Here is a 24,479-nt window from a genome sequence, read left to right on the forward strand (position 1 = left end):
CATAGAAATTATATCCAAAGTGGCATAAAACAACAGTTTTTACTTATTTGGTATTTTTTGTCCAAGAAATATAGCCTGGGGCCTCTTTTCTTTAGGAAAAAGTAGGACATACTAATTCGAAAACAAAAAAAGCAACAAAGTGAAGCTGTTGATGGTTGCTGAGACCCTGAGCTGTTGCAAGTTGTCCTTCCTGCTATAAATTACTTCACTCCTCTCTGCTTGTTATAATCTCCATTGAATCCCTTTGCAACACACTAGCTCGATTCTTCTTGCAAAGCAGTTCCTCAGCTTGCTAAAAACATGTCTACCCATCCAGAAAGGTCAGATGAGACTCTGTGTGGATCTCTTCCTTTCCTTCCACCGAACAGAATCCTGAAAATGAAATGTTTCTCTCTCACCAACCCCGAAGAGGCCTGAGTCTGCAGTGAGGCCCAGGGTGTTCCTCAAATTTTAGTTTCTCTGAGGATGCCCTCCTGCCAATTCTAAGCAACTGAACCTGTTTCTGAAACAGTATAACACTCCTCCCGGTCCTTAAACAATTCTTGACATTTTCATGGCATTCCCTCCTTGAAGACCTCAAAACGATGCCTCAGAAATTTTAATTGGTTGGTCACCGAAATGATCATGAGTCAGAGCGTGTCCCTGGATGGCAGCAGCAGTCCACACGTGGCGCATCTGTGGGTGGACATAAAATGCGTGCAGTTTGCTGGCTCTCATTTTAAGAAAATGGCATTGACGTCGTTTTAGAAGCCTTCCAAGAATTCTCCATTTCAAATCCATTTCCTAGGTCCTTCATTATCTCCGTGCTTCCCCTAAACCATTCCTTCTTTCCCCGGACCTAGGCAAACCGAGCCCCGCTTCTGGATTTGTACCCAAGCGTTGTTCGAAGGCCACCAGTCCCCGCCCGCAGCCCTGAGCGCGGCCTGGGCCGCACAGGAGCCCCATTTGAACGCGGTGCGCGTCCTGTGCGTCTTTTCCTCCCGCCTCCACCTCAGTTTCAGTGCCAAGTGCATGCGCTGTGGCAGCACTTCGCTGCAGAGCTTGAGCCAGATTGCTCAGAAACCTGAAATGGGTTTGCTTCAGGCAGATGCTTGATTCACATTTTTCAGCGGCACCCTGAGTAGACGCCATTGCGTTCTGGTCTCTGTGGCATTAAATCCAGTTGGGTTCAGCCTAAAATTTCAGTCTCGTATTCAGTTCATCTTCTCCTGTTTCCAGCTCAAGCTTAAGCCATGGACTAGGTGGCTTGCCCTGGAAGGGAGCAGTGATCAGTTTCCTCCCCACGCCTCCCCTCCCCCCGCTGTCTTTGCTGCTGCTGTTGTCAGCAGCAAACATTTTTTCCATTGATTTCTTTAGAGAGAGTGTAAGTGAGGGGAGGAGAGAGAGAAACATCGATGTGAGAGAGACTCATCGATTGGTTGCCTCCTGCATGCACCCCAACTGGGGCCAGGGATGGAGCCTGCAACTGATGTACTTGCCCTTGAACCTGGGACCCTCCAGTCCGTGGGCCAACGCTCTAACCACTGAGCCACACCGACCAGGGCCCCACTGTCTCTACTCACGCCACCTGGGCCACATGAGTCTCCATTGGCCTGAGAAATAGGAATGAAGGAAAGTGGGCAGTTGTCTCCTATGAACTAGCATTTTCATGGTGTTCAAGTATTTTATGTAACAGGGACGCAAAACACTGGCCTCTTTGACATGCAAGTCCAGGCTTTTAAGAGGTCTTACGGAAGCTCTTCTTTCCTCCCGTTCCTTTAACAAGAAAAACATGTTCTGTAAAAGTATCTTTGCCCTGGGGTATCTTGCTTTACAAAGCAGCATTCCCCCTATACTGTCTACTTGACCTATGGAAACATTTTTGCTTTGCAACTACTTCCTGTCAGTTTTCCTTTGTCACCTACTGTGAGGTTTTAATTTGTTCAATTAACAGGTAATAAGAATACTCAGTTTGACTGAAATATGTTAGTGGGTTTAAGAACATTTTTATCTTATTTATTTAATTTTTTTTAATTCTCTCCCAAGGATATTTTTTCCATTGCTTTTCAGAGAGACTGGAAGGGAGAGAGAGAGAAACGTTGATGTGAGAGACACATTGACTGGTTGCCCCCCGCACGCACCCCAACCAGGGCTGGGGACTGAGCCTGCAACCAAGGTACGTGCCCTTGGCTGGAATCGAACCTGGCACCCTTCAGTCTGCAGGCCGACGCTCTAACCACTGAGCCAAACCGGCTAAGGCAAGAACATTTTTGATTAGCTGTTTCCTCCTGTCCTCGTTTTCTAAAATAGCTATTCTGAAGCTCCAATTATTATGGTCGTGAAAACATTGGAATTTTTCTATTATCTTAGAATTTTGGCTATAGCCTTTAACTGAAAACAATAAGTACTAAGTTCCTCTCATTCTAAGAAATGGAAATAATAAGACTTTGCCACAGCAAGCATTGGGGAATACAGGCTTCCCATTCTCTTCACTGTGCAATCGTTTCCAGTTATTTTTTATTCTTAAGTAGGCAGAGAAAGCGAATGAAGCTTTCAGTTGGGTGCGCAGAGTTCAAGCTGGTAATTAGGCGCCGTCCCCATCTACTTGGGACCCCCAGATTCTGTGGGTGCTGGCGTTGGGGCCCACCTCCAACCTTTCTGCCCCAAGTACTTTTCATTCCTCGCTTGGCCATCACCCTCTCCTCCGGGGCCAGGGATTCAGCCTGACTTCTGTTTCTCTCCCAGATCTTCGGTGGGCTTTGGAGTAAGTGGAGTTGGTGGAGCCATGAAGAATGGCCAACGTGCCACCTCTTTTGTAAACCCTACTGAGAAAAATCTTCTTATTTCCATTTCTTAGAACGACAGGAACTTAGCCACTTATTATTTTCAGGTGAAGACTGTAGCCAAAATTCTAAGATAATAGATAAATTCCGGTGTTTTCATCACCATACTCATTGGAGCTTCAGAATAGCTAAGTTAAAAAAACAGAGGCTAGGAACATCAAAAATGTTCTTAAACGCACTAGCATAATTCAGTCAAATTGAGTATTCTCATTATCTGTTAATTGAACAAATGAAAAACCTCACAGTAGGTGACAGAGGAAAACTGGAGGGAAGCAGTTGCCTCAGTTGCCCAGCTACGGAACTTGGGACTCTGAAAGTAGAACTCCTCTGTCAGGCCATCTGTCTGTGCAGTTAGTGTGGCTGTCAAATAATACAGATTAGTGACTTCTCGTGGCCCTCCGTGTTAGTTCCTGAACACCCACGGGAGTAGGGTTTGCTTTTAACACATTTCTTACAGGACTCCCACACCTAGCCGCTGTTCATGAGAAAGATGCCCCTTAGTGCTCTGCCTGGTGCAAGGTAGCGGCGTTCAAGGTTAGGCCACTTGATGCCGTCCTCCAAGCAGAAGCTTCAGGAATTTGTAGATGCTTTCCTTTATTTGCATCAGAATTTGGGGCATCATTTTCTTTAGTTCATCTATTAAAATCACTCAGAGAAATGAGGCTTAATGTTAACATTGGCTAAAGTGGTTCCTTATTTAGGGAAAGGAAAACAAAACAGTGCTGGGAATCCAAACGTTGTACATGTACAGATCTCACCGACAAGTACTTATCAACAAACAAAAATAGGCAAATAAATACATGTGTAGCACTTACTACAAGATGAACATAGAAGTATTCTGCTTTTTAAACCAACCCTCTGACATCTGTTCTTCTTTTCTTATTTCCTAGAAACGTTAATGAATAGAATTTAAACACTTCTAGGTAACTTGCCTTCACAAAGAGCCAAATGTTTTCTTCATATCGAAGCAGAACAGTCAAGAATCTTCAATTCTTGAGAAAATCCACACTCTAGACTTCTGAGAAGCCAGATATCTCTCAAAATCCCAACCCACTAAAAAGAATCATTTTTTCAAATTTTTGTTTTTTTTACTTAGGACCAAAGGAAGGGTAAATTTTACAATCCTAAAACTGGATCTAGTGAGTAATTTAAAACGAAAACCTGAGAGCCCCCAAAGCCCAGCACACAGTAGGTAGGCAACCAAGGAATATCTGTTACATGATTCGATAAAAACAAAGGCTTGTGAAAGACGCTAAGAAGTCGAAGTGCATCTTTTGCACACTTATGCTTTCCGTTTCATGAGACTCCTGTCACCCTCGCACCCCCTCCCCCCGAGGGAGCCCACAGCAAAGAGACACCCGATGGAAATCTTGCTGTAAGACTCGCACCCAGTTGGTCCTTCACTCTTATAGCTTGGGCATCAAAATTCTCCTTTCCTCTTTTTTCATCCAAGAAAGCAAACAAAGTAAAACAGTAAGACATGCCCCTAAAAGAAGAAACAAAATGACAACATTTCTCCCATTCCTACTTCTGGAAGAAAGTTATTTTTAGTGGTCTTAAGCTAACCCTTGCTATATTGTGATTTAACTTTCTCAGGACCATTTCTTTATTTTAGTGAGCTTTTTGAAATCTCCGCATACGTATTTGTAGTTTGTGGCCTGTGCGACCAAGAGGGGAATGGCAGTCGGTGTAAGGTGGGAGACTGGGGCAGAAGCCCTTTCCTGGCATTCTTTAGCTTATACAGCGTAGATTGGTTTTCTTCTTTCTTTCTTTGGCTGGAAAATGTTTATCTTTGCTTTCCACTAGATTTTTTCTGGTTTGGTTGCGATCTTCCTGTAGCGAGAGAGTATGTTTATAGTTTAATTCTTCAAAATCTTATGTGCTTAATAAGTATTTGCTGCTGACTATAGAAAGCTTAACTGTAAGGGAAATATATCTTTATAATAATTTTCTCAGAAAGTCCTGTTTTAATAGTGAAAACAGCCATGTTCCTAATGAGCTCACCTGTCACCTCTTCAATGAAGTAAAAATTATTAATAAAATTAAGTTTAGTAACGATGTGTAGCTCTGTTAATGAATGATGATTTGTAAAAAGTTATTGGGATAACTTGTCTATAAATTTTTCTCCATATTTAAGCCTACATAATATTTTAAATACATTTGTTTTTGTTTAAATTCGCAGATTTGTTTTTTACATGAAAAATGTATTGTCCCAAAACAAAACAAAAGAATATTCTTGCACCGTTTCTTAGGCATGCTGCACTCTGACTTACATGTTTGTAATACTGAGGCACGCGAGTTAATACTTTATTTAAAATATAAGAATGTGAGGAATAGTCAGTTCACTTTGGAGACAACTTCCCATTGCCAATAACAGTCATTAAACTCTTAATTTTCTACTGCAGAACACTTTGAGGGAAAATAAAGTATTTTCATGTATGTTGATTTTTTTACTTGGTTTCCTTTCACTTTTCTCTGAAAAGCAAATTTAAAGTTTTTTTATTATGTGTTTTCTCGATCACTGTTACCAGGATTCAGTTTTCTACATTTATGTTTTGTTGCTGATTCCTAGTCTTTTAATGTCTTTGTAATTCTCCTATTTGCTGTTTCTGTCTAACTCTATGATTCCTCTTATTGCTGAGCAGATTAGCTGAAGGCCTGAAATAACATTTTAAAGCAACAGTTGAGCAGTACTCTGGGCCAACAACATTTCAGTTGTGGTTCAGGATTTCCTACTAACTTCGTTCAATGAGAGCACAAGTCGAGTGGGCAGGGAGTCCTAGACAAGCCACAGGCCTAGCAGCCCATCAGGGTCCCCCTAATAAGGTATTTAGAAATAGAGGGCAGCTTACACAAGCTTGATTGACATCAGGTCTTTTCACTCCCTGACATAACCAAAGAATCTGTGTAAACCAGTCTCTCTTATTGACTGCCAGGCCAGGCAAAGAGCCAAGCCGCCTAAGGGCAACTCCACCATCTCCTCTTAGGCCATTTCATTCCTTTCAACCCATAGAACCTCCTGAATAGAAAAGATAGCTTTCCAAAAATTAATTTTGAGGCTAGATAAGTGGTTTAAAATGATGCTATATTATATCCTATTCAGTTCTATTAAAATTCTACAGATGTGCACAAAAGGGGAGGCTGTTTTTTGCCTTTCGCCAGATAAAGGACCAAATTTAAACAGTGCCCGGGTCGCCAATTTCTCCATGCTGTGATTGGAAGGCTTCTCCAGCCACCTGTCACAATGGTGAGATTTTGTCATTAAAGATCCCTTTCTTGGAGAAACTCTGGGCAGGCTATAGGCATTTTCTTCTATGATACAGGGAGCTGTGATTATAGCCATGAGCAGTGTTATCTGAATTAATATGTGATTTAACTTCTAGTTGAAATTTTGACTGAAAAAATAGGAAACTACATTTGATTTAGAGTACAGGGCAATGCCTTGGTCACCCATTTGGATAGAGTATTTTAATAGAAATAAAGTTTGCTCCCAATATTTTTTTTCTGGCCTGTTCTGATACTTCTAATACTAAACACAAAAACAAACCAGGAAGGGCTATCCTCCAAAGGATATATCTCTGAGTGGTGGCAATGGTTTATTTTCCTCCCAAATTCTTGTAAATTTATTTTTTTGTCTTTGACTACTTGCACGCTTGTTTTCCTCATTAAAAAGCCTTGTTATACCACTCATCCGGTCATAAAACTGTTGGCCTTTATTCTAGGAGCTGGTACTGAGCAATGAAAGGGACAGCCGTGATCTCTATTTTCACTCGAGCTTATAGGCTAAAACAGAAACAGACAATTAATGGAAAATGACGAGATGGTGTGATACATGCTAAGACAGGAATACAAAGTTCAGGAGAGAACGTGGAGTGTCAGAGACAGTCCATTTTTCCAAGGTTGGCCTCAAAGGGTAAATATAAATTAGCCAATAAAAGGAAGTTGGGATGGGATTAGTCTAGGAAAGGGAACAGCATGTTCAAGGCCCAGTACCAAGAGGGACATAATAGGTAATGGGAAATGAAAAGTGAAATTTCTCTATAGCTAGAACAAGGAGTGGAAGATGCCCCCAAAGACTCTAAAGGGACTTTAAAGCAATGTTAAGGGCATGGCTTTTATCCTAAAGGAAAACAAAATCACACGAAGATTTTAAGCAGAAGCTGTAATTTCACTTTAGAAAGAACACTCTGTAGCTGCTTTGCAGATGGGTGGTGACAGAGTAGGATGCCAGCCAAGAGGCTAGTACCATGTTTGAGGCGAGAGATGGTGATGACTTCAACTAAAGACATGGGGAGAGGGAGGAACGGGGGGCATCGAGAAATATTTGGAGGTAGAAGAAAGAACTGGTGATTTATTGACTGATTAAATGAAAATGATGAAGGATGTGATGCAGGAAGAGGGACTGTCTAGGATGATGCCTAATAAAGGCAATGATTAAATGCAAATCACTGAAATAGGGGAAGATGCAGAGAAAGAGCAAAACCAAGCTGGGGAGGTGGAAAATAAATTAGAAACGGACACAGTGGAACCATACTCGGTTGAGTTGCTAAGTTTTGGCGGCCATGGACATCCAAGTGGAAATCTCAGGTAGGGCAAGATATGTGCGAGTTTGGACATCAAGGGGAAAATCTGGACTGGAGATGTAGCGTTGAGAGTTTTCAGCATGTGACAGCTAAGGGTCTGGGTAGAATGCAAAGAAAGGACAAGACCCTGACGATTTGTGACAGGCGTGCACACTGGGAACGCCCTCCCCGCCCCGGCAGCATCATGAGCCTTCAGCTCGTTTTTCCCTTGGTCCAGATGCCTTTAGCTCTATTCTTCCTGGAGTAACACCGTGTTCCAAGTAGGTTTTATTAAAAAGTGGAGTGCCATCTCCAGTACCTTTTAAGCTTAAGAGCATGTTAGTATTTGGAAATCTCTTTTTCAAGTAAATTTGAAAGTTCTTAATTTACCTGTGTGCTTTTATTTGAAAGTATTTTGAACTTCTATAGTTAATACTTTTACTATAGCTTTTTTATAACAAGAAAATACTTTATGTCATGTTATTATAAACCAACTAGTATATTATATTCATGTTTCTAGAATCCTGTATTCATATATAAATGAAAGAAAGCACTTGGGGTCCCATATCACAACCTTTTCAACTAATAGTTTTTATTTAATATAAAAAGCAGGATTATTTTTCAAACCCCAGTCACGGTCTGTGGGAAGGATAGTTCCATTGTACCAGGTAATCATGCCTATATGTTATATAATAAGAGAAAATACTTGGTATGTTGCATTACTTAAGGAATTCTCGAGAAGTTGCCTGTCCCATTCCTTACTCTCCTGACTGCTTTTTAAAGGTGAACAGATCCTTGAAGGGAGACTGTGTGATATGTACAGCATGCTATTTATACTTGAAAAGTGTTAAATTATTCTAATCATACTTATAGTAGCAATCAAGATTAATTGCAGCTATATTAGGATTACTTATTATTTGTTCTACTTCGGCAGTAACACAAACCCAATTGTACAAGCAATTTCCATAATCCAAATTGTGAGAGAAAATTAGGGGGGGAAAGAGACCATGCAGAACCAGTTGAAATAGTGTTCAAAATAAATCCTTAACCAGATGGTTATCTAAAATTCTCTTTTTGAAAAAGAGCTGATTCTGAACAGATTGTAGATGTGTCCCGCTGGTGGAAGTGGATTATCTATCTTGAATTGGATTGTGATGACGATGACCCTATTCTAAGTAAACCAAATCTCTTGAACTATATAATGAGATCAGGAGGAACATTCGGCCTGAGAACAGATTGCAACGACTGAAAGGATTTTCCGAGTGTTTCCTCCAGCCTCTTTTCTCGATGTACATACTATTTTGGCTTTGTCCTGCCGAGATACCTGACCCTGTTGTTCTATGTGCTCTCTCTCTTTTCTTACTCTTATTTTTATTTTGATAAAGTAGAGCTAAATGAGTGGCAGGAAGCTGCGAAATCTGTCTTACACCAAGGTGACTGTGGAAGAATCTAGAATCTTTATTTACTTTGCAGGAGGATTGCAGAAAAATAAATGAATAGACATTTAACAGATTCATCCTTATTTCTTCTTTAGGCCATGAGGAGGCAAAAGTTGCTTGAACAGAGTATCCAGTCTGCCCAGGAGCTTGAAAAGTCCTTGCTCTTAATTCAGGAGTCCCTCTCATCCATTGACAAGCAGCTCGCAGCTTATATTGCCGACAAAGTGGACGCAGCCCAAATGCCTCAGGAAGCCCAGGCAAGTAGACTGGGAATGAGCATCTGCTCTTTTGTTTTTTATTATCTGAACAAGATATGGCCGAATTTCTAACTTAAGTGTTATTCAGTTAGTTGTGCAGAGGGCTGTGTGATTGAGTGATTTGACTATGTGGAGCTAAGAGGAGAAAAGGAGCTCTAGATGGGCGCTGTAGGATTTAGTTTTGAAAGTACGTGATGGAGGAATTTGACATCGAGACATCTGCAAGACAGGGTACTATCACACTGAAGTCTGCTGTTTCCCAGTATGCTCCAGCTAGTATCCTTAAGCCATGGAAAACCACAGGGATTTAAACTGTAAAGAAAATATTTTTAATGGTGCTATGAAAAAAAGCAGCATCCGACATTTCATTATCAGCTTGTCTTTTTTATCTTGGAATCACAAGCCATGTGATCTCTGTGTGTTGCAGGTAGTTGAGATGCAAATTTGCATTTTATCACTAATCATACTGTTTACTCATGCATTCGACTCTATTCAGTCAGATTATAAACTGTGTTAAGACAGTTTTTCTAGAATGAGAGTTAAAATGGTAATGAAAATAAATCTAAGTCTACTATATTGAGCAAATCTAGGCTACATCTAAATTAACTTGCACCTTGGAAGTATTTTTAAAATTCTGTATTTCTGTTTTAAATAACATTTAAATGTTCATAGGTGTTATTTATTTAAATGTCTTTAGGACTTTCTGATAGTTATTTTTCAAAGCATATGTGCATAGTATGAAATCAATAACCAAGGACAACTCAGACCAATATACTATGATGTGAGGGGCATTGGAAGGTTATCTCCCCATCCCAAAGCCCCTTCCCCACTAATTGGGTGAAATAGTGGATTTATAGGTAATTGTTACAGGGCAATTACAGTGTGGCGAGTCACAGTTACATTGGTACCCAGAACTTGGTGTGCACAAGAGCATGGGTTAGTTTACCATCCTGTCTATGTTTGACCAAGAAAGCCCCTGAGGTTATGGGGCAGAGCACAGAACATTTTGGTAGACTCCACAAGTTCAGTGCAGAGGGTTTCCTCATTGACTATTGCAATCGGAGATGTAGAAAGTGAAGTTTTGGGTGAATCCTGATTATAAAATCCTCATGATAGTTTTTTACTCGGACAACAAACGTAAATGCTCTAGTAAACAGGGAGTAATAGCAAAGGCCCCTGAGAAGTTTAGCCTCCCCAGGTATGCATTTCTTCAAACTTGCGAAAAGTCCAGTCAAGTTCTCTGGCATTTACTGTTCCTGAGACTTTCCCTATTTGAATCACATAGACAATTTTATAGGCAGGCTTTCGAGAAAAGCATGATGGAAATGAGAAATTCTTACTGAACTGAGAACTACATGATTGTAGCTCAGCCGGCCAGTGTGGCTCAGTGGTTGAGCATCAACTTAGGATCCGGGAGATCAGGGTTCGATTCCCGGTCAGGGCACATGCCCGGGTTGCTGGATCCCCAGCAGGGGGCGTGCAGGAGGCAGCCGATCAATGACTCTCTCACCATTGATGTTTCCCTCTCTCTCCCTACCCCTTCTACTTGTTTCTACTTTCTTTCAAGGGAGTTTCAAATTGAGTTTCAGGGAATACAATCCTTGAAGTAAATCTGAGTACTTGATAACTCTGCTCCAGAAAACAATTCACTTGCTGTCATCTTAAAAGAAAATCACAGAGAAGAATGTTTCAGTAGCTTTCACGGGGGTTGCATTTTCCAATATTATATATTACCACTTGGGGAATTCCAAGTCAAGAATTATCTTGCAAATACAGGTGCAACCAAAAATGCACAAAAGGTGGACTTGAGCTTGTTAGTACTTAAAAATCTCTTTTTTCAAGTACTGTAGATTTGAAATTTCTTAATTTACCTGTGTGTTTTTATCTGTAAGTATTTTTGAACTTCCATAGTTAATACTTTTACTATAGCTTTTTATTTAAAAAAATAAAATAAAATATGTTATGCTATTATAAACTAACTAGTATGTCATATTCATGTTATAGAATCTAAATGAAAGAAAACACTCAGGGTCCCACACCACAACCTTCTCAACTACACAAGATTTTTTTCCTGAAAAGCTCCAATTTTTTCTAAGATAATAATAGATTTGCCTATCTCAATTTTGCTACTCATAGTCTCGTTGTACACACCTCAAAACGTAACTCTATAAAATTTTATAGTACAAATTTCTCATGTTGATATTTAGTTTTATACTGCACAGAATTTTCCTTAACTCCATTTCAAAGTTGAGAGCAGTCTTTAATCGAACATCCCTCCAAATTCATGTCATTAAAGTTAAAAAAATAAGCAGCTCTATTCTTCCTTTAGTTTACAATCATGCAGTTCTTTTTTTTTTTTTTTTTTTAATATATCGATTTCAGAGAGAGGAAACAAGTAGAAAGTAAAGAGCTTGTCGGTGAAATAAGAACTTAAGCACAATCAGACCGAGAACTCACAAAGCGTTCTGCCAAAATGACATTTTTCTAAGTATAAATAATGAGGGCTAATTTTAATGCTTTGTATAATAAAAAACCATGTGTTTGTTTCCATTTTCATAAAAACTCATTGCTAATTAAAAGATTAGCGGGCTTAGCTTTTCCTTTTCAGAAATTGAGTACTTGTTTTAATACATCACGGCAAAGCAGGACGGAGTAATGGCATTACCATATTTGGTCATCTTATATATGTGCTCAGATTTCCTGTCACAAACTGGCCACATGGATTTGTGGATGTCTGACTCCACCGTGTGGCGCACTGGCAGATTTGCTACTAAATTTATATTTGTTAATGGAACCTTCTTTTTCTGCCTTCTAAGATTATTTGAGCTTCTCAAGTGTAAAAAATTCTCAACATTAGGAAACATAGACAATGTGTATAACTTTCTGACAGGTATATGCTTTTATATTAAAGTACTTGTAGATCAAGATACTTCCTTACATTCCATTTGCATTTATAACTCTAGGGCAGGAACGAGCTTCTCACTGCCTGCCCATGTTAATTGATCACTTATCTGTCATGATTAGAGAACTAGGTCTTTTGATTCTAAATTGGATTAAAAATATTTTACTTTTTTAATTTAGTGATATGAGCTTACAAGAGTAAAGCTTTACTTTTCAGATGATAAAACCACATACAGCAAGGGTATCAGAGCATGTGTTCAACTGAGTATTTTGTTTAACAAAATGACACTTAAGTCAGAATCTTAGATCATATCACCACAGCATCAACTGCCCAATGACAGCCCTTTTAAAGAGGGATTTTTTTTATTAAAATACAAAATTAAGATGACATCTTATTGATTCAAATAGAGGAAAGCAAATGACAAAAACTCTTCTAGTATAGAAATCTATCTTCTAGATATAGAAATCAGAAACTTAAGAGCTATTTCAAAAATGGTATGATTAAAATATAAAATCTGTGAGTGTTTCTTTGAAATGATTTTACAGGGTAAAATTATCAAATTGTATAATTGCAGAGAAACACATGGCATGAATATAGTTGCTTACTCTTTAATTCTCCTGAAGGGCATGCTAAAACAGAGATTTAGTTTTTGCACCTATGGTCTAGAAGAAAAAACATCCAGGTACCTAGGCTGCACCCCAGGCCAATCACATCAGAATCTGGGTGGACCCGGTCATCACAATTTTCAGAACCTCCCCCAGTTATTCTAATGTGTAGCTAATGTTGAGAACAACTCTGGCTAGTGCATTATTGGCGTAATAGCTGAATGTCTCCAGTTCTTTTTCCACGTCACACTTCTCACCACTCTCTGATCAAGATTCTCAGCTATGGCTGTGTCAAGGTTGCAATGGGAGGGAGTCTGGGTGGAAATCAAAATACTGGTGACTTTCTCTCCTATTTTAATTATCCCCTTACACTTTTTTTAAAAAGAAATTACCTTTTTTTTTAAGTATGTTCTTACTGATTTCAGGGAGAGGGGGAGAGAGAGAGAAACATCAATGATGAGAGAGTCACTGATCAGCTGCCTCCTGCACGCCCCCTGCTGGGGATGGAGCCCGAAACTCGGGCATGTGCCCTGACCGGGAATCGAGCCGCCACCTCCAGGTTCACGCTCAACCACTAGGCAGCAGTGGCTGGGCTGCCCCCTTACTCTTAAGAGATACAGGTGAAGGTAGAAAACATAGCTGAGAACTCCCACGTGAACAAAATAATTCGGACAAATAGAATTTTCAGTGTGGACCTTGGAGGATGAACTCAGCTTGGCTTTCCTATTTTCTCTCTCCCAGCCCTAATCCCACATGTGCTGATGTGCGGTTAGCTTGGATGCGTCTGTAAGTCACTGTTGGAGCCGTCGTGACTCTGTCTGCATAGCTGCTTAACTGTAATTCTTACACTTAGGAAGACACTTGAAGCTGCACTGTTTTTCTTTTCCCAGTAATTTCATATTCTGAGTCGCCAGCACATAGGAGCGAGCCCCCGCGGGCCCCTGTGGAAAGTCGTGCTTTCACGCCTTCCCGATGCCCAGTGTGTGGGTGAAGGCGTGACCCTGTTACCCAGGCAGCAGGAAGCAGTGCAATAGCAAAGCGGTCCTTTCCCTTCTGTCGGGCAGGTTCCTGGTCCCATCTTTTGCAACCTCACCTCCCACATGGTAGATTTATGTGTGTGTGTAACAGGGGGGAGAAAATGGAGCAATTTAGGAAGCAAATGAATTATCATCAAAGGAGAGGATGCCTTAATCAGCAGAGAAAAGTGCTCTCACGTTTTGCTCAACCAGCTAGGCCTTTGGGTGTTCCAGGTCCACCACAGACCAGATTCCTTCCTTCCATCTCTCTTTTCCTACCATTAAGAATGTGGCTCAGACTGAGTATCCATAGATAGAAAAGAGGAATCTTTTTTACTAAAGAAAGCTGTTAAACCGATTGCGTGACTGCAGATCAAAACCATTCATCATTGAGATCTTCTGTGTTTATGGAAGCTAAATTTTATAACTTTATAAATTTTATAAATGTTATAACTCACTTTAAATATATTGGGCCATATTTAAATGTAAGCATTCCAAACGATCCAAATCAATGGCTTAAAAAGCAAAGATTTAAATGCAGATTTTGGTCTATCGGATTAAGCTTATGGTTTCATAATGGAATAAAAAAGACTTTTAGAGCATAAATAGGCACATTTGATTGTCAAATGACTCAGAACAATCTAACTTTATAGCCCCCCTCACTTATTTATGAATTAGACAGTATAAACCCACATAGGGGAATTCATTCAGGATTTATGTGATAATGAAATAATTTAACGACAGAAGAAGAAAATAGAGAACTGTTACAGAGACTTGGGTTCCAAGAGTAAACCCCACGGAGCCATGGCAGAAATAGTTTCTTTTACCCAGCAATGTAGATTTAATGGTAAACAGAATGCAATTCATTTTAAGTCTGCTCTAACATTGCAATGCTACTTCTCTCTGTGTGGCACTATCTAGAACTCATTACTCCCTTATTTAGATGCCTGTGTTATTTTGACATGTTTAATAGTGTGGGCGGCAGTCACAAGCAGGAGTTGCAAAAGATGCGCGAGATTATAAACATGCCACACATCATTGGCTGCACTTGCATTGTGTTATGTCCTCACAGGATGTATAATGAAGAAATGACATCTTTCGTATTGTAAACTCAGAATTGCCCTTCTGAAGTCTGCCATTAAATGATAGCATCGTGTTCTGAAAATCCCTCTAGAAATTCTAAATATAAAAGTGAAGCTAGCCCTAGCTGGTTTGGCTCAGTGGTAAGAGCGTCGGCCCTCGGACTGAAGGGTCCTGGGTTTGATTCTGGCCAAGGGCATGTACCTCGGTTGCAGGCCCAGCCCTCGGCCCCAGTCTGCACGCAAATGGGAGGCAACCAATTGATGTGTCTCTCTCACATCTATGTTTCTATCTCTGTCTCTCTCCCCCTTCCACTCTCTCTGAAAGCAATGGAAAAATATAAAGCAAATTATATTATCATGCCATTACCAAAAAAGACATTTGACAATGCAGTAATTATGTTCATAACTAGCACTATATGTTGAAAGTAGGAAACAACAATGCAAATAGAAATAACCATTTTTTTCCATTAAAAATGGTAAAGGGCAAATTATAGAACTAAAAATCAATCAAACATTAATGGCATTTCCAATATAGCACTTTACAATTAACTGAGCTGAGAGCAGGACTTTTTATCAGGATTTACCTCATCACACCATTCTCATATATCAAATTAATGACAGAAAATGACAAGCAAAATTAGGCTGTAGCTGTCTAAAGTATTTAATGGAATAAAGGAAACTTTATATAAAATAATTATTAGCGCTTTTGTGATGTCAAATAAAATGATTCCAGAGAAAATAACTAAAATGTTTCAAAAAGAAAGATATTAGAAGATGTCATGTTGAGACTATTAATAGAGAAATGTAGCACTGTTAGATTAGTCACTTTTAAACATTAGAAGTTTTGAAATTGCATCCTCAAGAAGTGGAAATGTCCATATAGAACATGTGCTCACAAAATTAAAGGAAGAACAAGTAATAAAGGACCTTTGAAAATTTGTACTTTTAAAATACGGAGAACAGCCCAGCTGGGCGTGGCTCAGCGGTTGAGCATCGGCATAGGATCCAGGAGATCGGGGTTTGATTCCCGGTCAGGGCACAGGCCCGGGTTGCGGGCTCGATCCCCAGCAGGGGGCGTGCGGGAGGCAGCCGGTCAATGGCTCTCTCATCATTGATGTTTATCTCTGTCTCCCTCTCTCTTCCTCTCTCTGAAATCAGTAGATATATTTTTAAAAATAATAATAAATAACATAAAATATAGAGAACATTAAAAATGTAATTATTCCCATGGGCAGATAATTTTGGAAAGGTTCAAATTATACTTTGTAATAATTTAATAAGTAAAAAAGTAAGAAGAGACTCACGTGTGGGTATTCCAAACCATCAGCCCCTGATTTGCTAGTGCACTTCATTTCACTTCTGTTGGAAATTATTGATTTTATATGAAGCCAAGCTGATAATTTCACAAGATCCAGTTGTTTGTTTTCTTTGAACACATATCCTGGTAGATGTATATTTTAGGTGAAAATAGAACTAAAATTGCTCAAGCCTTTATTTAGATCTTTAGCAGATCTTACAAATTTGGTAGCCAAGCCCGGAAATAATTTTCCTTTGGATTAAATCTTCTGTTTTTAATGTTTTCTTCCACAATATAACTTTTTTTCATTGTCTAGTCATAATGTCAGGAAAGATGATGTGATGTTTCTTTTTTTATTAGAGGAATTATTAAATAAGAGATTATCCATTCTGCCTGCAAGTTTTCATAATACTCTGTTATTTAAACAAATAATTTATCTATTTCACAGTAAGTCTGCCCTAAAGTCATGGCATTTTTTAATCATGTTTCCAGAATAATAATCTGATGAGGTTAAATAAAAGTAGGTGCTAAACAATATTCTAAATACAAATTAAAAATGAATTATCAGTTGAAAGTAAGAATTGTTGAATTAATTTGTGAATGTGCTAGCTAAATAGAAATGTGATGTATGATATATAACTTCCCAAAGTAGAACTGATTAAAATTATTTATCAATTTTTATCTTATAACTTTAATAATAATGAACTGGAGTGCTGTTCCTGAATATAGTCATTAACTATAATTATAAGTATAAAGGATAATTTGAGTAAAGAACTACCTCCCTCTTGGATTTCACAATGTATATTAATATATAAAACATTCTGAGAAGTTCTGTAGTATAGACATGTTCATCCTTAATTTCTAAAATACATTTAGCCACTGGGCTCTTTTCATATATAATACACTTAATTTATAAATAAATTCTGATGTCTAATCATATGGGAACAGTACTACAGATATAAGAATTTTTCTAGAAATGCTGTCTATAAATTATGCTAAAACCTCAGTTTTATGTGATAGTCAACCATCACTTATTTTCAGTTCTAATGATTTTCGTAGCGGTGACCTTTTAAGAGCACAGACGTTCATTCTCTCAAGGGTCTGTCTTACTGCTCGATAGGACTGAACGTTTCAGGGTCCATGTATCCTGTGCATTGCGTCCCAAGCTGCCAGACTTTCCTTTCACAAGTTATGTGTTTCTTACCTTCCTCTGGTGACAGATCAAAGTTCAGTTTTGGCTTGTGTGTTGTCAGTCACTGTTGTTTCTCTTGTTTATGAGTCATGACAACAGTATGGCTCATTTGCAAAAAGGTGGAATTTATCACCAGAAGTCGTGTGTTCCAGTGATCACTTACGTTTTCTTGGCTTTGTTTTATAATGTCAGGCTACTAGAGGCAGCTTTGGGGGGGCCAATCTTTATATAAATTGAAAATAGAAAATTAAATGCTGAGTTATAGAAAGAGCCTTTGGCAAGTGAGCGGCCCTGAAACTTAAGGTTCAATAGTTTCACACTAATTCCTCCTTTAGAAAGTAATTCTTACTCTACCCACACTCAGCCATTCCTTCCATGAAACCAAGTAGACACACTCTGCACACTCCAAACCCAGAATTTGCCAACATGGTTCACAGCCTGGAATGAGATCCCTGTCTCTCATTCCGTACCCCTCCCAAAGCCCTTCTGAGCCATATACAATTTAAATTATGCCACCTTCTTAAAGTTTTACCAGATCCTGTAGTAGAAATGAATTTTCCCTTCTCTTTTATTGCATCCCATGGGGTTTCCTATTACACATTTTTGCTTTGTAATTTACTTATACCTCTGTGTTCTGTCTTCCATAGAATAAAAGTTCCTTAAGAATAGGGGCACTAGTTTTGTTCTCACTATGTGGAATTGGGTAGTAGGTGCAATACTTGTTTCTTGAATTGAATTAATAAACTAAATACTATTAATATACAAATAAGATTAGGTATCTGTTTTGTGTCATAAATGTACATTTGCAGATGCTGTGATTTTTAAATCCTGATTTAAGAGGTAATATGGTTGTTTAAAGGTAGTTTGCTATTTTCTAGGTGTGTTACCTTGGACAAGTCAATATCTCTACCCTCATTTGTAATGAGGATGATAGGTGCTTACTTTGACCAGGTGATTAAATGAATTTATGTGCATCGTTGGTCCATAAGCTCATGCAAACATCTGCTTGGGTGATGAGGGTAATGATGATGATTTCCTTCAGTGCCCTTCTGTTTCCCCTCTAGTGTAAGTGGCTAAAGGAATACCCTTGTCTTCTCTGCTGTGTAGACCTTGAGTGTTGACCAGATGAAGGACTTTTCAAAGCATGTAGACGGATACTGCTACAGATGTCTTATTTGGGCCCTCTGCTCTTTCTGACTGTTCTGTTTAGCTGCCATCAGGTTCTTTTTCTGATTTCCTCTGTGGCTATTCAAGTTTAATCAGTTTCCTTCAAACTCCTCCTGGACCCTCTCCTCTCTCACTCTTTAAAAACAAATAAGTAATGACACTGACAACCTATGACTAAATATCTGTGCAAACAACTTGAACAGGTGTTTTCACCTATAAGATCACATCTGATCTCTTTACCAAAACTGATGTAGTTGTCTACCACAGACACGAGAATTTTTCCAGATATGCTGCCTCGAAATTATGACAGTGCTTCGTTGCCGGTTTGCCTTTATCATCCTCAGTTTAGAGAGGAGAAATTAAGGCTCAGAAAGGTTTGGTGTTTTCCCAGGTGGTAAGGCAGAGCCCTGAGATTTAAACCCAGATTTCCCTCACCACTGTCGGTTCCGATTCCCAGGGAGCATCAGTTAAGAAGCATCCCGGCTCCTGCCTGTTCACATCCAAAATGACCTTTTATGTCCTACCTTTGGCTTCTGAGAAAGTAGCAGCTCTCATCCTGTCAATATTTTCCATTGATTATCGATCATTGCTCTTCATGCCGTTTCCTCTTGCTTCCCACAGGATTTTTCTAATCAGCTACCTCCTTGCATTTTACAAAACGCTTCATCCATTGGCGCCTTTCACATAACCTCATTATGAGTTTCAGTCTCCTTGACCTAAATGTGATTATATGGAGAGACAAAATTATTGACATAATTTTTCAGGAGGCTTCGTCAAGTTTCAGCCCTTGAAAACCGTATTTCTGCCCTCGCCAGCCACTGACTCTGTCCGACGTACAGAGCTCATCGAGCAGCTGATGTGAACTGATTGGCGCTTGTCTCATTTGACCTGTCTCAAAATTGTCACCATTGGCCTCTCCCTTGGCATCGCACTCCCATGGCCCTTCACTTGAGTGGCACGCCCTCCCTTCCCTGGCTCTTCTTCTTTTCCTTCTCGTAGACTGTTCCTTCTTTCTTTGCCTTAAACTCCTGTGTTCTCCATGATCCCTTCCTGGCCCCCCCTTGCTCCTTCCCTCCCATGGCTGTGTCCCCTCAAATAAATCCCAGCTGTACAAGCGCGCACCACTTTTATGAAAACACCCCCCCGGGTACGTAGATACGTGTGGATTGATTACTAAAGTACAAAATCATTTCAAAGTATTACTGAACTTATAGTAGCATTGTCTCATCAGGAATTTCCTTAATTATTACATTAAATATTAGTTGTAAAACTGTTGTCTGTGATTCCAATCAATTTTAAATTTTAAACTTTATCTTCATATTGAAAATACTGGGAACTTTCCATTTAGGACATGAGCTTATTTAAAGACCTCACTCCCACCTACGTTTCTAGTTATATTTCTGCCCATGTGCTTTCATTCTTTATGTGTTATTTCTGGTCTTCTAAACTCTCCGTGCTGTTCAGTGCCTCTGCCCTGCACCTTATTTTCACTCAATTAGGAATGCTTTCGTTTTCCAAATTTCCACCCCCTCGCATATCCAGTGTGCCGTTTAGGATGCTTAGATACAAAGCACGCTGTAGGATTGGACCCTCTCCTAAACCTGGCTCAGAGGTGTGTAAGTCAGGTACTCACATACTTTTGAATAGAACTTGATGAAAATTACCTTTACTCAATAAAGTATAGAACTGTTTTATAGTTATTTAAAGTTCAAAAATCAATCTCTGCAGGAAGGTATTAAGTATCTGTCAGACCGAAAGCACAACCAGCTGTGGCATTTAACTTCCCTTTCCCACTTCCATAGTTTCCCTGAAATTTAACTGCAACAGGGCACAGAATGAATGAATAGAGGCCACTCTTAAGGAATGTTGTCCATGCAGCTTTCTCATTATATCTTATCCCTGCCACAGTTAGCTCTTCTCTAAGGGTTTAACATCGTATCTTTAGCCAGATGTGAGTGTTGATTCAAAGGTAAAAGAATACCAGTTTTACATATTAGATATAGATATTTTGTTCATTACCACTGATTCAAAAGGATAATATCGTTTTCATAATAACCCTGTTGGAAGAGAAATAAGTCATTTGATTTTTGATAACTTTTTGGAAAGTAAAAACAACTTTATCTTCATTTTAAAAGAGGCTACATTGCAGCAGTGGGTTAGGACAGTTCCTGAATTCTATCTTCTTGGCAAGCAAGTTGTTTGTTGCAGTAACTTGCATAAGCATGCTGACTGTCAGTGCTGTCCTTCCAACAGAAAATCCAGTCGGATTTGACAAGTCATGAGATCAGTTTAGAAGAAATGAAGAAACACAACCAGGGAAAGGAGGCCGCCCAAAGGGTACTATCCCAAATCGATGTGGCACAGGTACATATTATTGTAAAAACTAAGTAACTTGTTTTAGTTTGGTATTAAAACATAGCCTGTGTTAGACAACTAGATTTTAGCAAAATTGGATTTGAGGGCATTATTTGAAAACTCCAATATGTTTTATAAATGATAAAGACCTTTTGGGTTGTATATTTTAAGGATAAAATAGGTTTTAAAATTACCTTTTATTATATTATAACATTTGGTAAATTCTCCTAAATGCACATATTTTTTATGTTGGACAAATGGAAAAAAGCAAATACTTTGTACTTTTTTTCTTGTTTATAACAATAAATAATTTTAATAAAAATTAAAATATTACTGCTTATTCTTTGGAAGGCAAAATTAAATTGGTGCTTTCTTACATGATCTTTACAGAAAAAATTGCAAGATGTTTCCATGAAGTTTCGGTTATTCCAGAAGCCAGCCAATTTTGAGCAGCGTCTACAGGAAAGTAAGATGATTTTAGATGAAGTGAAGATGCACTTGCCTGCATTGGAAATGAAGAGCGTTGAACAGGAAGTAGTACAGTCACAGCTAAATCATTGTGTGGTACGTATTTCTGGTGCAAAATACGCAGCTAACCCTTGACTTTCCTTATTAAGAGGTATTTGATGATACTCTTTTATAGCAGAAAATTGTTTTAAGATAAGTATAAAATTAACTGTATAATTTTGAGATTAAGGACAAAAGTTAGCACAGGTGTATTGAGAGACAAGAACTTTTATTGAAGTAGTAGCCATTTAACACCTCTTCTATGGGTGTCTTTTTTGAGTCTAAAATTCTCTAAGGATTGTGCAGAACATAAAAGAACATCTTCATTGTTTAATTCTTTTGGTACTTTGAATATATTTTTAAATGGAAATACTGAAAAGAAACACAGTAAGTCCTCACTTACCATCGTCAATAGGTTCTGCAACTTTAAGCAAATCAAAGTGTAACAAAACTAATTTTACCATAGGCTAATTGACAAAAACAAGAGTTAAGTTCCTACGGCATCTCATCAACGTTACAATGAAATAACTTTGAATGAAATGACATTATTCGAGGACCTGCTGTGTATTAGTCTGGAAACAGCAAAAACAATAGTTGCGGTAATAAAATAACATGCTAGGTCTGTGTACCAAGTAAACTTAGTGATCTGCACAAGTCATCTCTAATTCTCAAGGCCGCAGATTAAATGAGAGTAAAGACACTGGTAAAGGGCAAAAGCAAGATTTCAGTCCAGGCCCTCTTACTCTGAACCCTAATATCTTTCTATTAAATGCAGTGCTAGATTTATACTGAAATGCTGCCACACCACAAACACAGAGTCGAAAGGCAGAGGGGATCATTAGCCTGTAGCGTAATTCTTCACTGGACTTTGGGATTTCAAGCAGTGCCCTTTGTTGCAGTTGTTGGAAATTCCCCAGGTCAGGTGACTCCTCTGACAGCATAAAGCTGAATTAATGAGGACGTCTACTAGAGTAATAGAATTATTATTCTAACTATGTATGTTCTATGGACTATTAGGATAGAAATCACATAAAATAAACACTTAAGGTTATTACATTAAAGGGAAAATGTTATCTATCTAGTATTTTATGTTTTAAGGATTGTTTCTGCATCTACTTCATACCATAAATGAAAAAGAGACACTTTAGCCCGGCCGGTGTGGCTCAGCGGTTGAGCATCGACCTAGGATCTAGGAGATCGCGGTTTGATTCCGGGTCAGGGCACAGGCCCGGGTTGCGGGCTTGATCCCCAGCAGGGGGCGTGTGGGAGGCAGCTGATCAATGACTCTCTCATCACTGATGTTTCTATCTCTCTCTCTCCCTTCCTCTCTCTGAAATCAATAAAAGTACATTTAAAAAAAAAAAGAAAAAGAGACCCTTTAGTGCATTTCAGCTATATTATTATGATTGGGAAAATATATTTTTAACAAAAAGTTTTATATATTGTAAAAAATTATTTGGTATTTTTTATTTGATAACACTTTTTCATAATGCAGACTACATTTTAGTGACATAATTATTATAAGTATTCTTAACCCCAAAAGAAATTTTGGATATAAATATATCTAGTTGTTAGGTGATATTAGATGAGTAATGTTAGAAATACATGGGAACACATGTCATCTTAAATATTGTGCGAAAAATTAAAGGCAAAATGACCCAAGTACACTGTTGTTACTACTAAATATATTTGTAAAGGGAGAGCTGTTTATTTTCGTCTAGGAACAGATCTCTAACAGTACCTCCTAAAATTTGTCTGCTATTAAGTATGAGCTGAAAACAACCTGCCTGTGCCCAGCTGCAGTGACTGTGCCCTCACTTCAGTGCACAGGAAAGGGCTCAGGGTGCTCGCTCAATTTATTTCTGAATCTGGTTTAAATGTCAGGACCAATTCAAGTAGTCCTTCCATAAGGATATTTTTTCTTTACAACTTTTATATTTTTTCAACACTTAAGATGCTCTATTGCATATACTATAATCATGGCCTTTGCCTTCAAGAGATTCTGATTCTATTTTTAAAAGCCTTACCTATATCAACACAAATGAATAGAAAGAGTATTTTCCGAAAATAGTGATATTTTCTCTGCCTATTGAGTGACATGATGTTAATGAATAATAACTGCTTTTAATGAGATTCCATCATTAAGGTAAATTATTAAGATTTTTTAAAATTTGAAGAATAAATCATTTGGAAGTACCTCTGATTCCAAAATTCATAGAGTTGATTCCCAGCATGATAATGAACAATTTGAATGTTTCTAAATACCCAGATATGTTTATAATTTCCCAGAGAAATAAAGTAATAAAAGTAAATCATCTGGAAAGCTCAAACAGAACTTACAATTATTACTAAAGGAATATTGATATCAGACGATCATCCGAGGGGATTAAGATGGAAATAGATTATGTGTATAGCCTTAATGAATAAAATAAGTGCTCAGCCTTTACAAAATGTTTTGTTTTTGACATTGATTTTAAACTGAAAAGAGAAAACAAACCCAATTTTTGTTCTAATTCCAAAAAACAACAATCACTTACTAGCACTTTTATTTCTTAGTACCACTGAAATAAGTAGTTGTCGTGCAGGTTTACCCACTGACCACATTAAAGCACTGATGTACAACGTAAACTGTGATATATGCATGTATGCGTAGACACACATCTACATAACGTTTATGCGTGCATAAGAACACACATACCTTTCAGGAAAATAACTACAAGGCAAAGTTACAACACTTGTTCCACAAGGCTTTGTTATCGCAATATACTTTGTGAAGCAGTGTATGTGTTCTTTGTGGTTGTGACATACAAGTGAGTTTCAAGTAATATATTTCTATCTGTCTAAATTTCATTGATCAGCTCCATTAAGAAAATGGGTTTGTATAATCTAATCAACATATGGAAAATTTCCTTCCTTCTATGTGATTTAATATATCGAAAGTATGAATTGGAAATTTAGATGTTTTATCCCCACTAAAATGCAAGCACCATGAGAACAGCAGTGAACGGGTCTGTCTTGGCTCCACTGATGCTCTCGTCACTCAAATTCTGTCTAGAACATAGTAAGCGCTCAATAAATACCTGGCGAGTGAGTCAATGAATTCTCCCGAACTCGCAACTAGAATTATATAACTATAACAACATTTAAAATATTGTATACCAACTATGCTTAAATGAGAAATAAAATAAAAAATATAAATCAATAACATTTAGAAATGATCTTTATAAATTTGAACCGCCCGGCCGGGCGTGGCTCAGCGGTTGAGCGTCGACCTGG

General features: G+C 38.4%; 1 protein-coding gene across 1 annotated transcript in view; it reads left to right on the forward strand.

The window, feature by feature from the left end:
• DMD (dystrophin) overlaps positions 1 to 24,479 on the forward strand; it is a 1,831,916-nt gene that overhangs the window by 676,549 nt on the left and 1,130,888 nt on the right. Inside the window, exons 30-32 of the mRNA XM_087813416.1 lie at positions 8,919 to 9,080; positions 20,595 to 20,705; positions 21,087 to 21,260. Of these exons, the coding sequence (XP_087669542.1) occupies positions 8,919 to 9,080; positions 20,595 to 20,705; positions 21,087 to 21,260 (447 nt within the window). The remainder of the gene's footprint in view (positions 1 to 8,918; positions 9,081 to 20,594; positions 20,706 to 21,086; positions 21,261 to 24,479) is intronic.

Source organism: Miniopterus natalensis, chromosome X (genome assembly GCF_054644295.1).
Source record: "Miniopterus natalensis isolate mMinNat1 chromosome X, mMinNat1.hap1, whole genome shotgun sequence".
Taxonomy (NCBI): Eukaryota; Metazoa; Chordata; class Mammalia; order Chiroptera; family Miniopteridae; genus Miniopterus; species Miniopterus natalensis.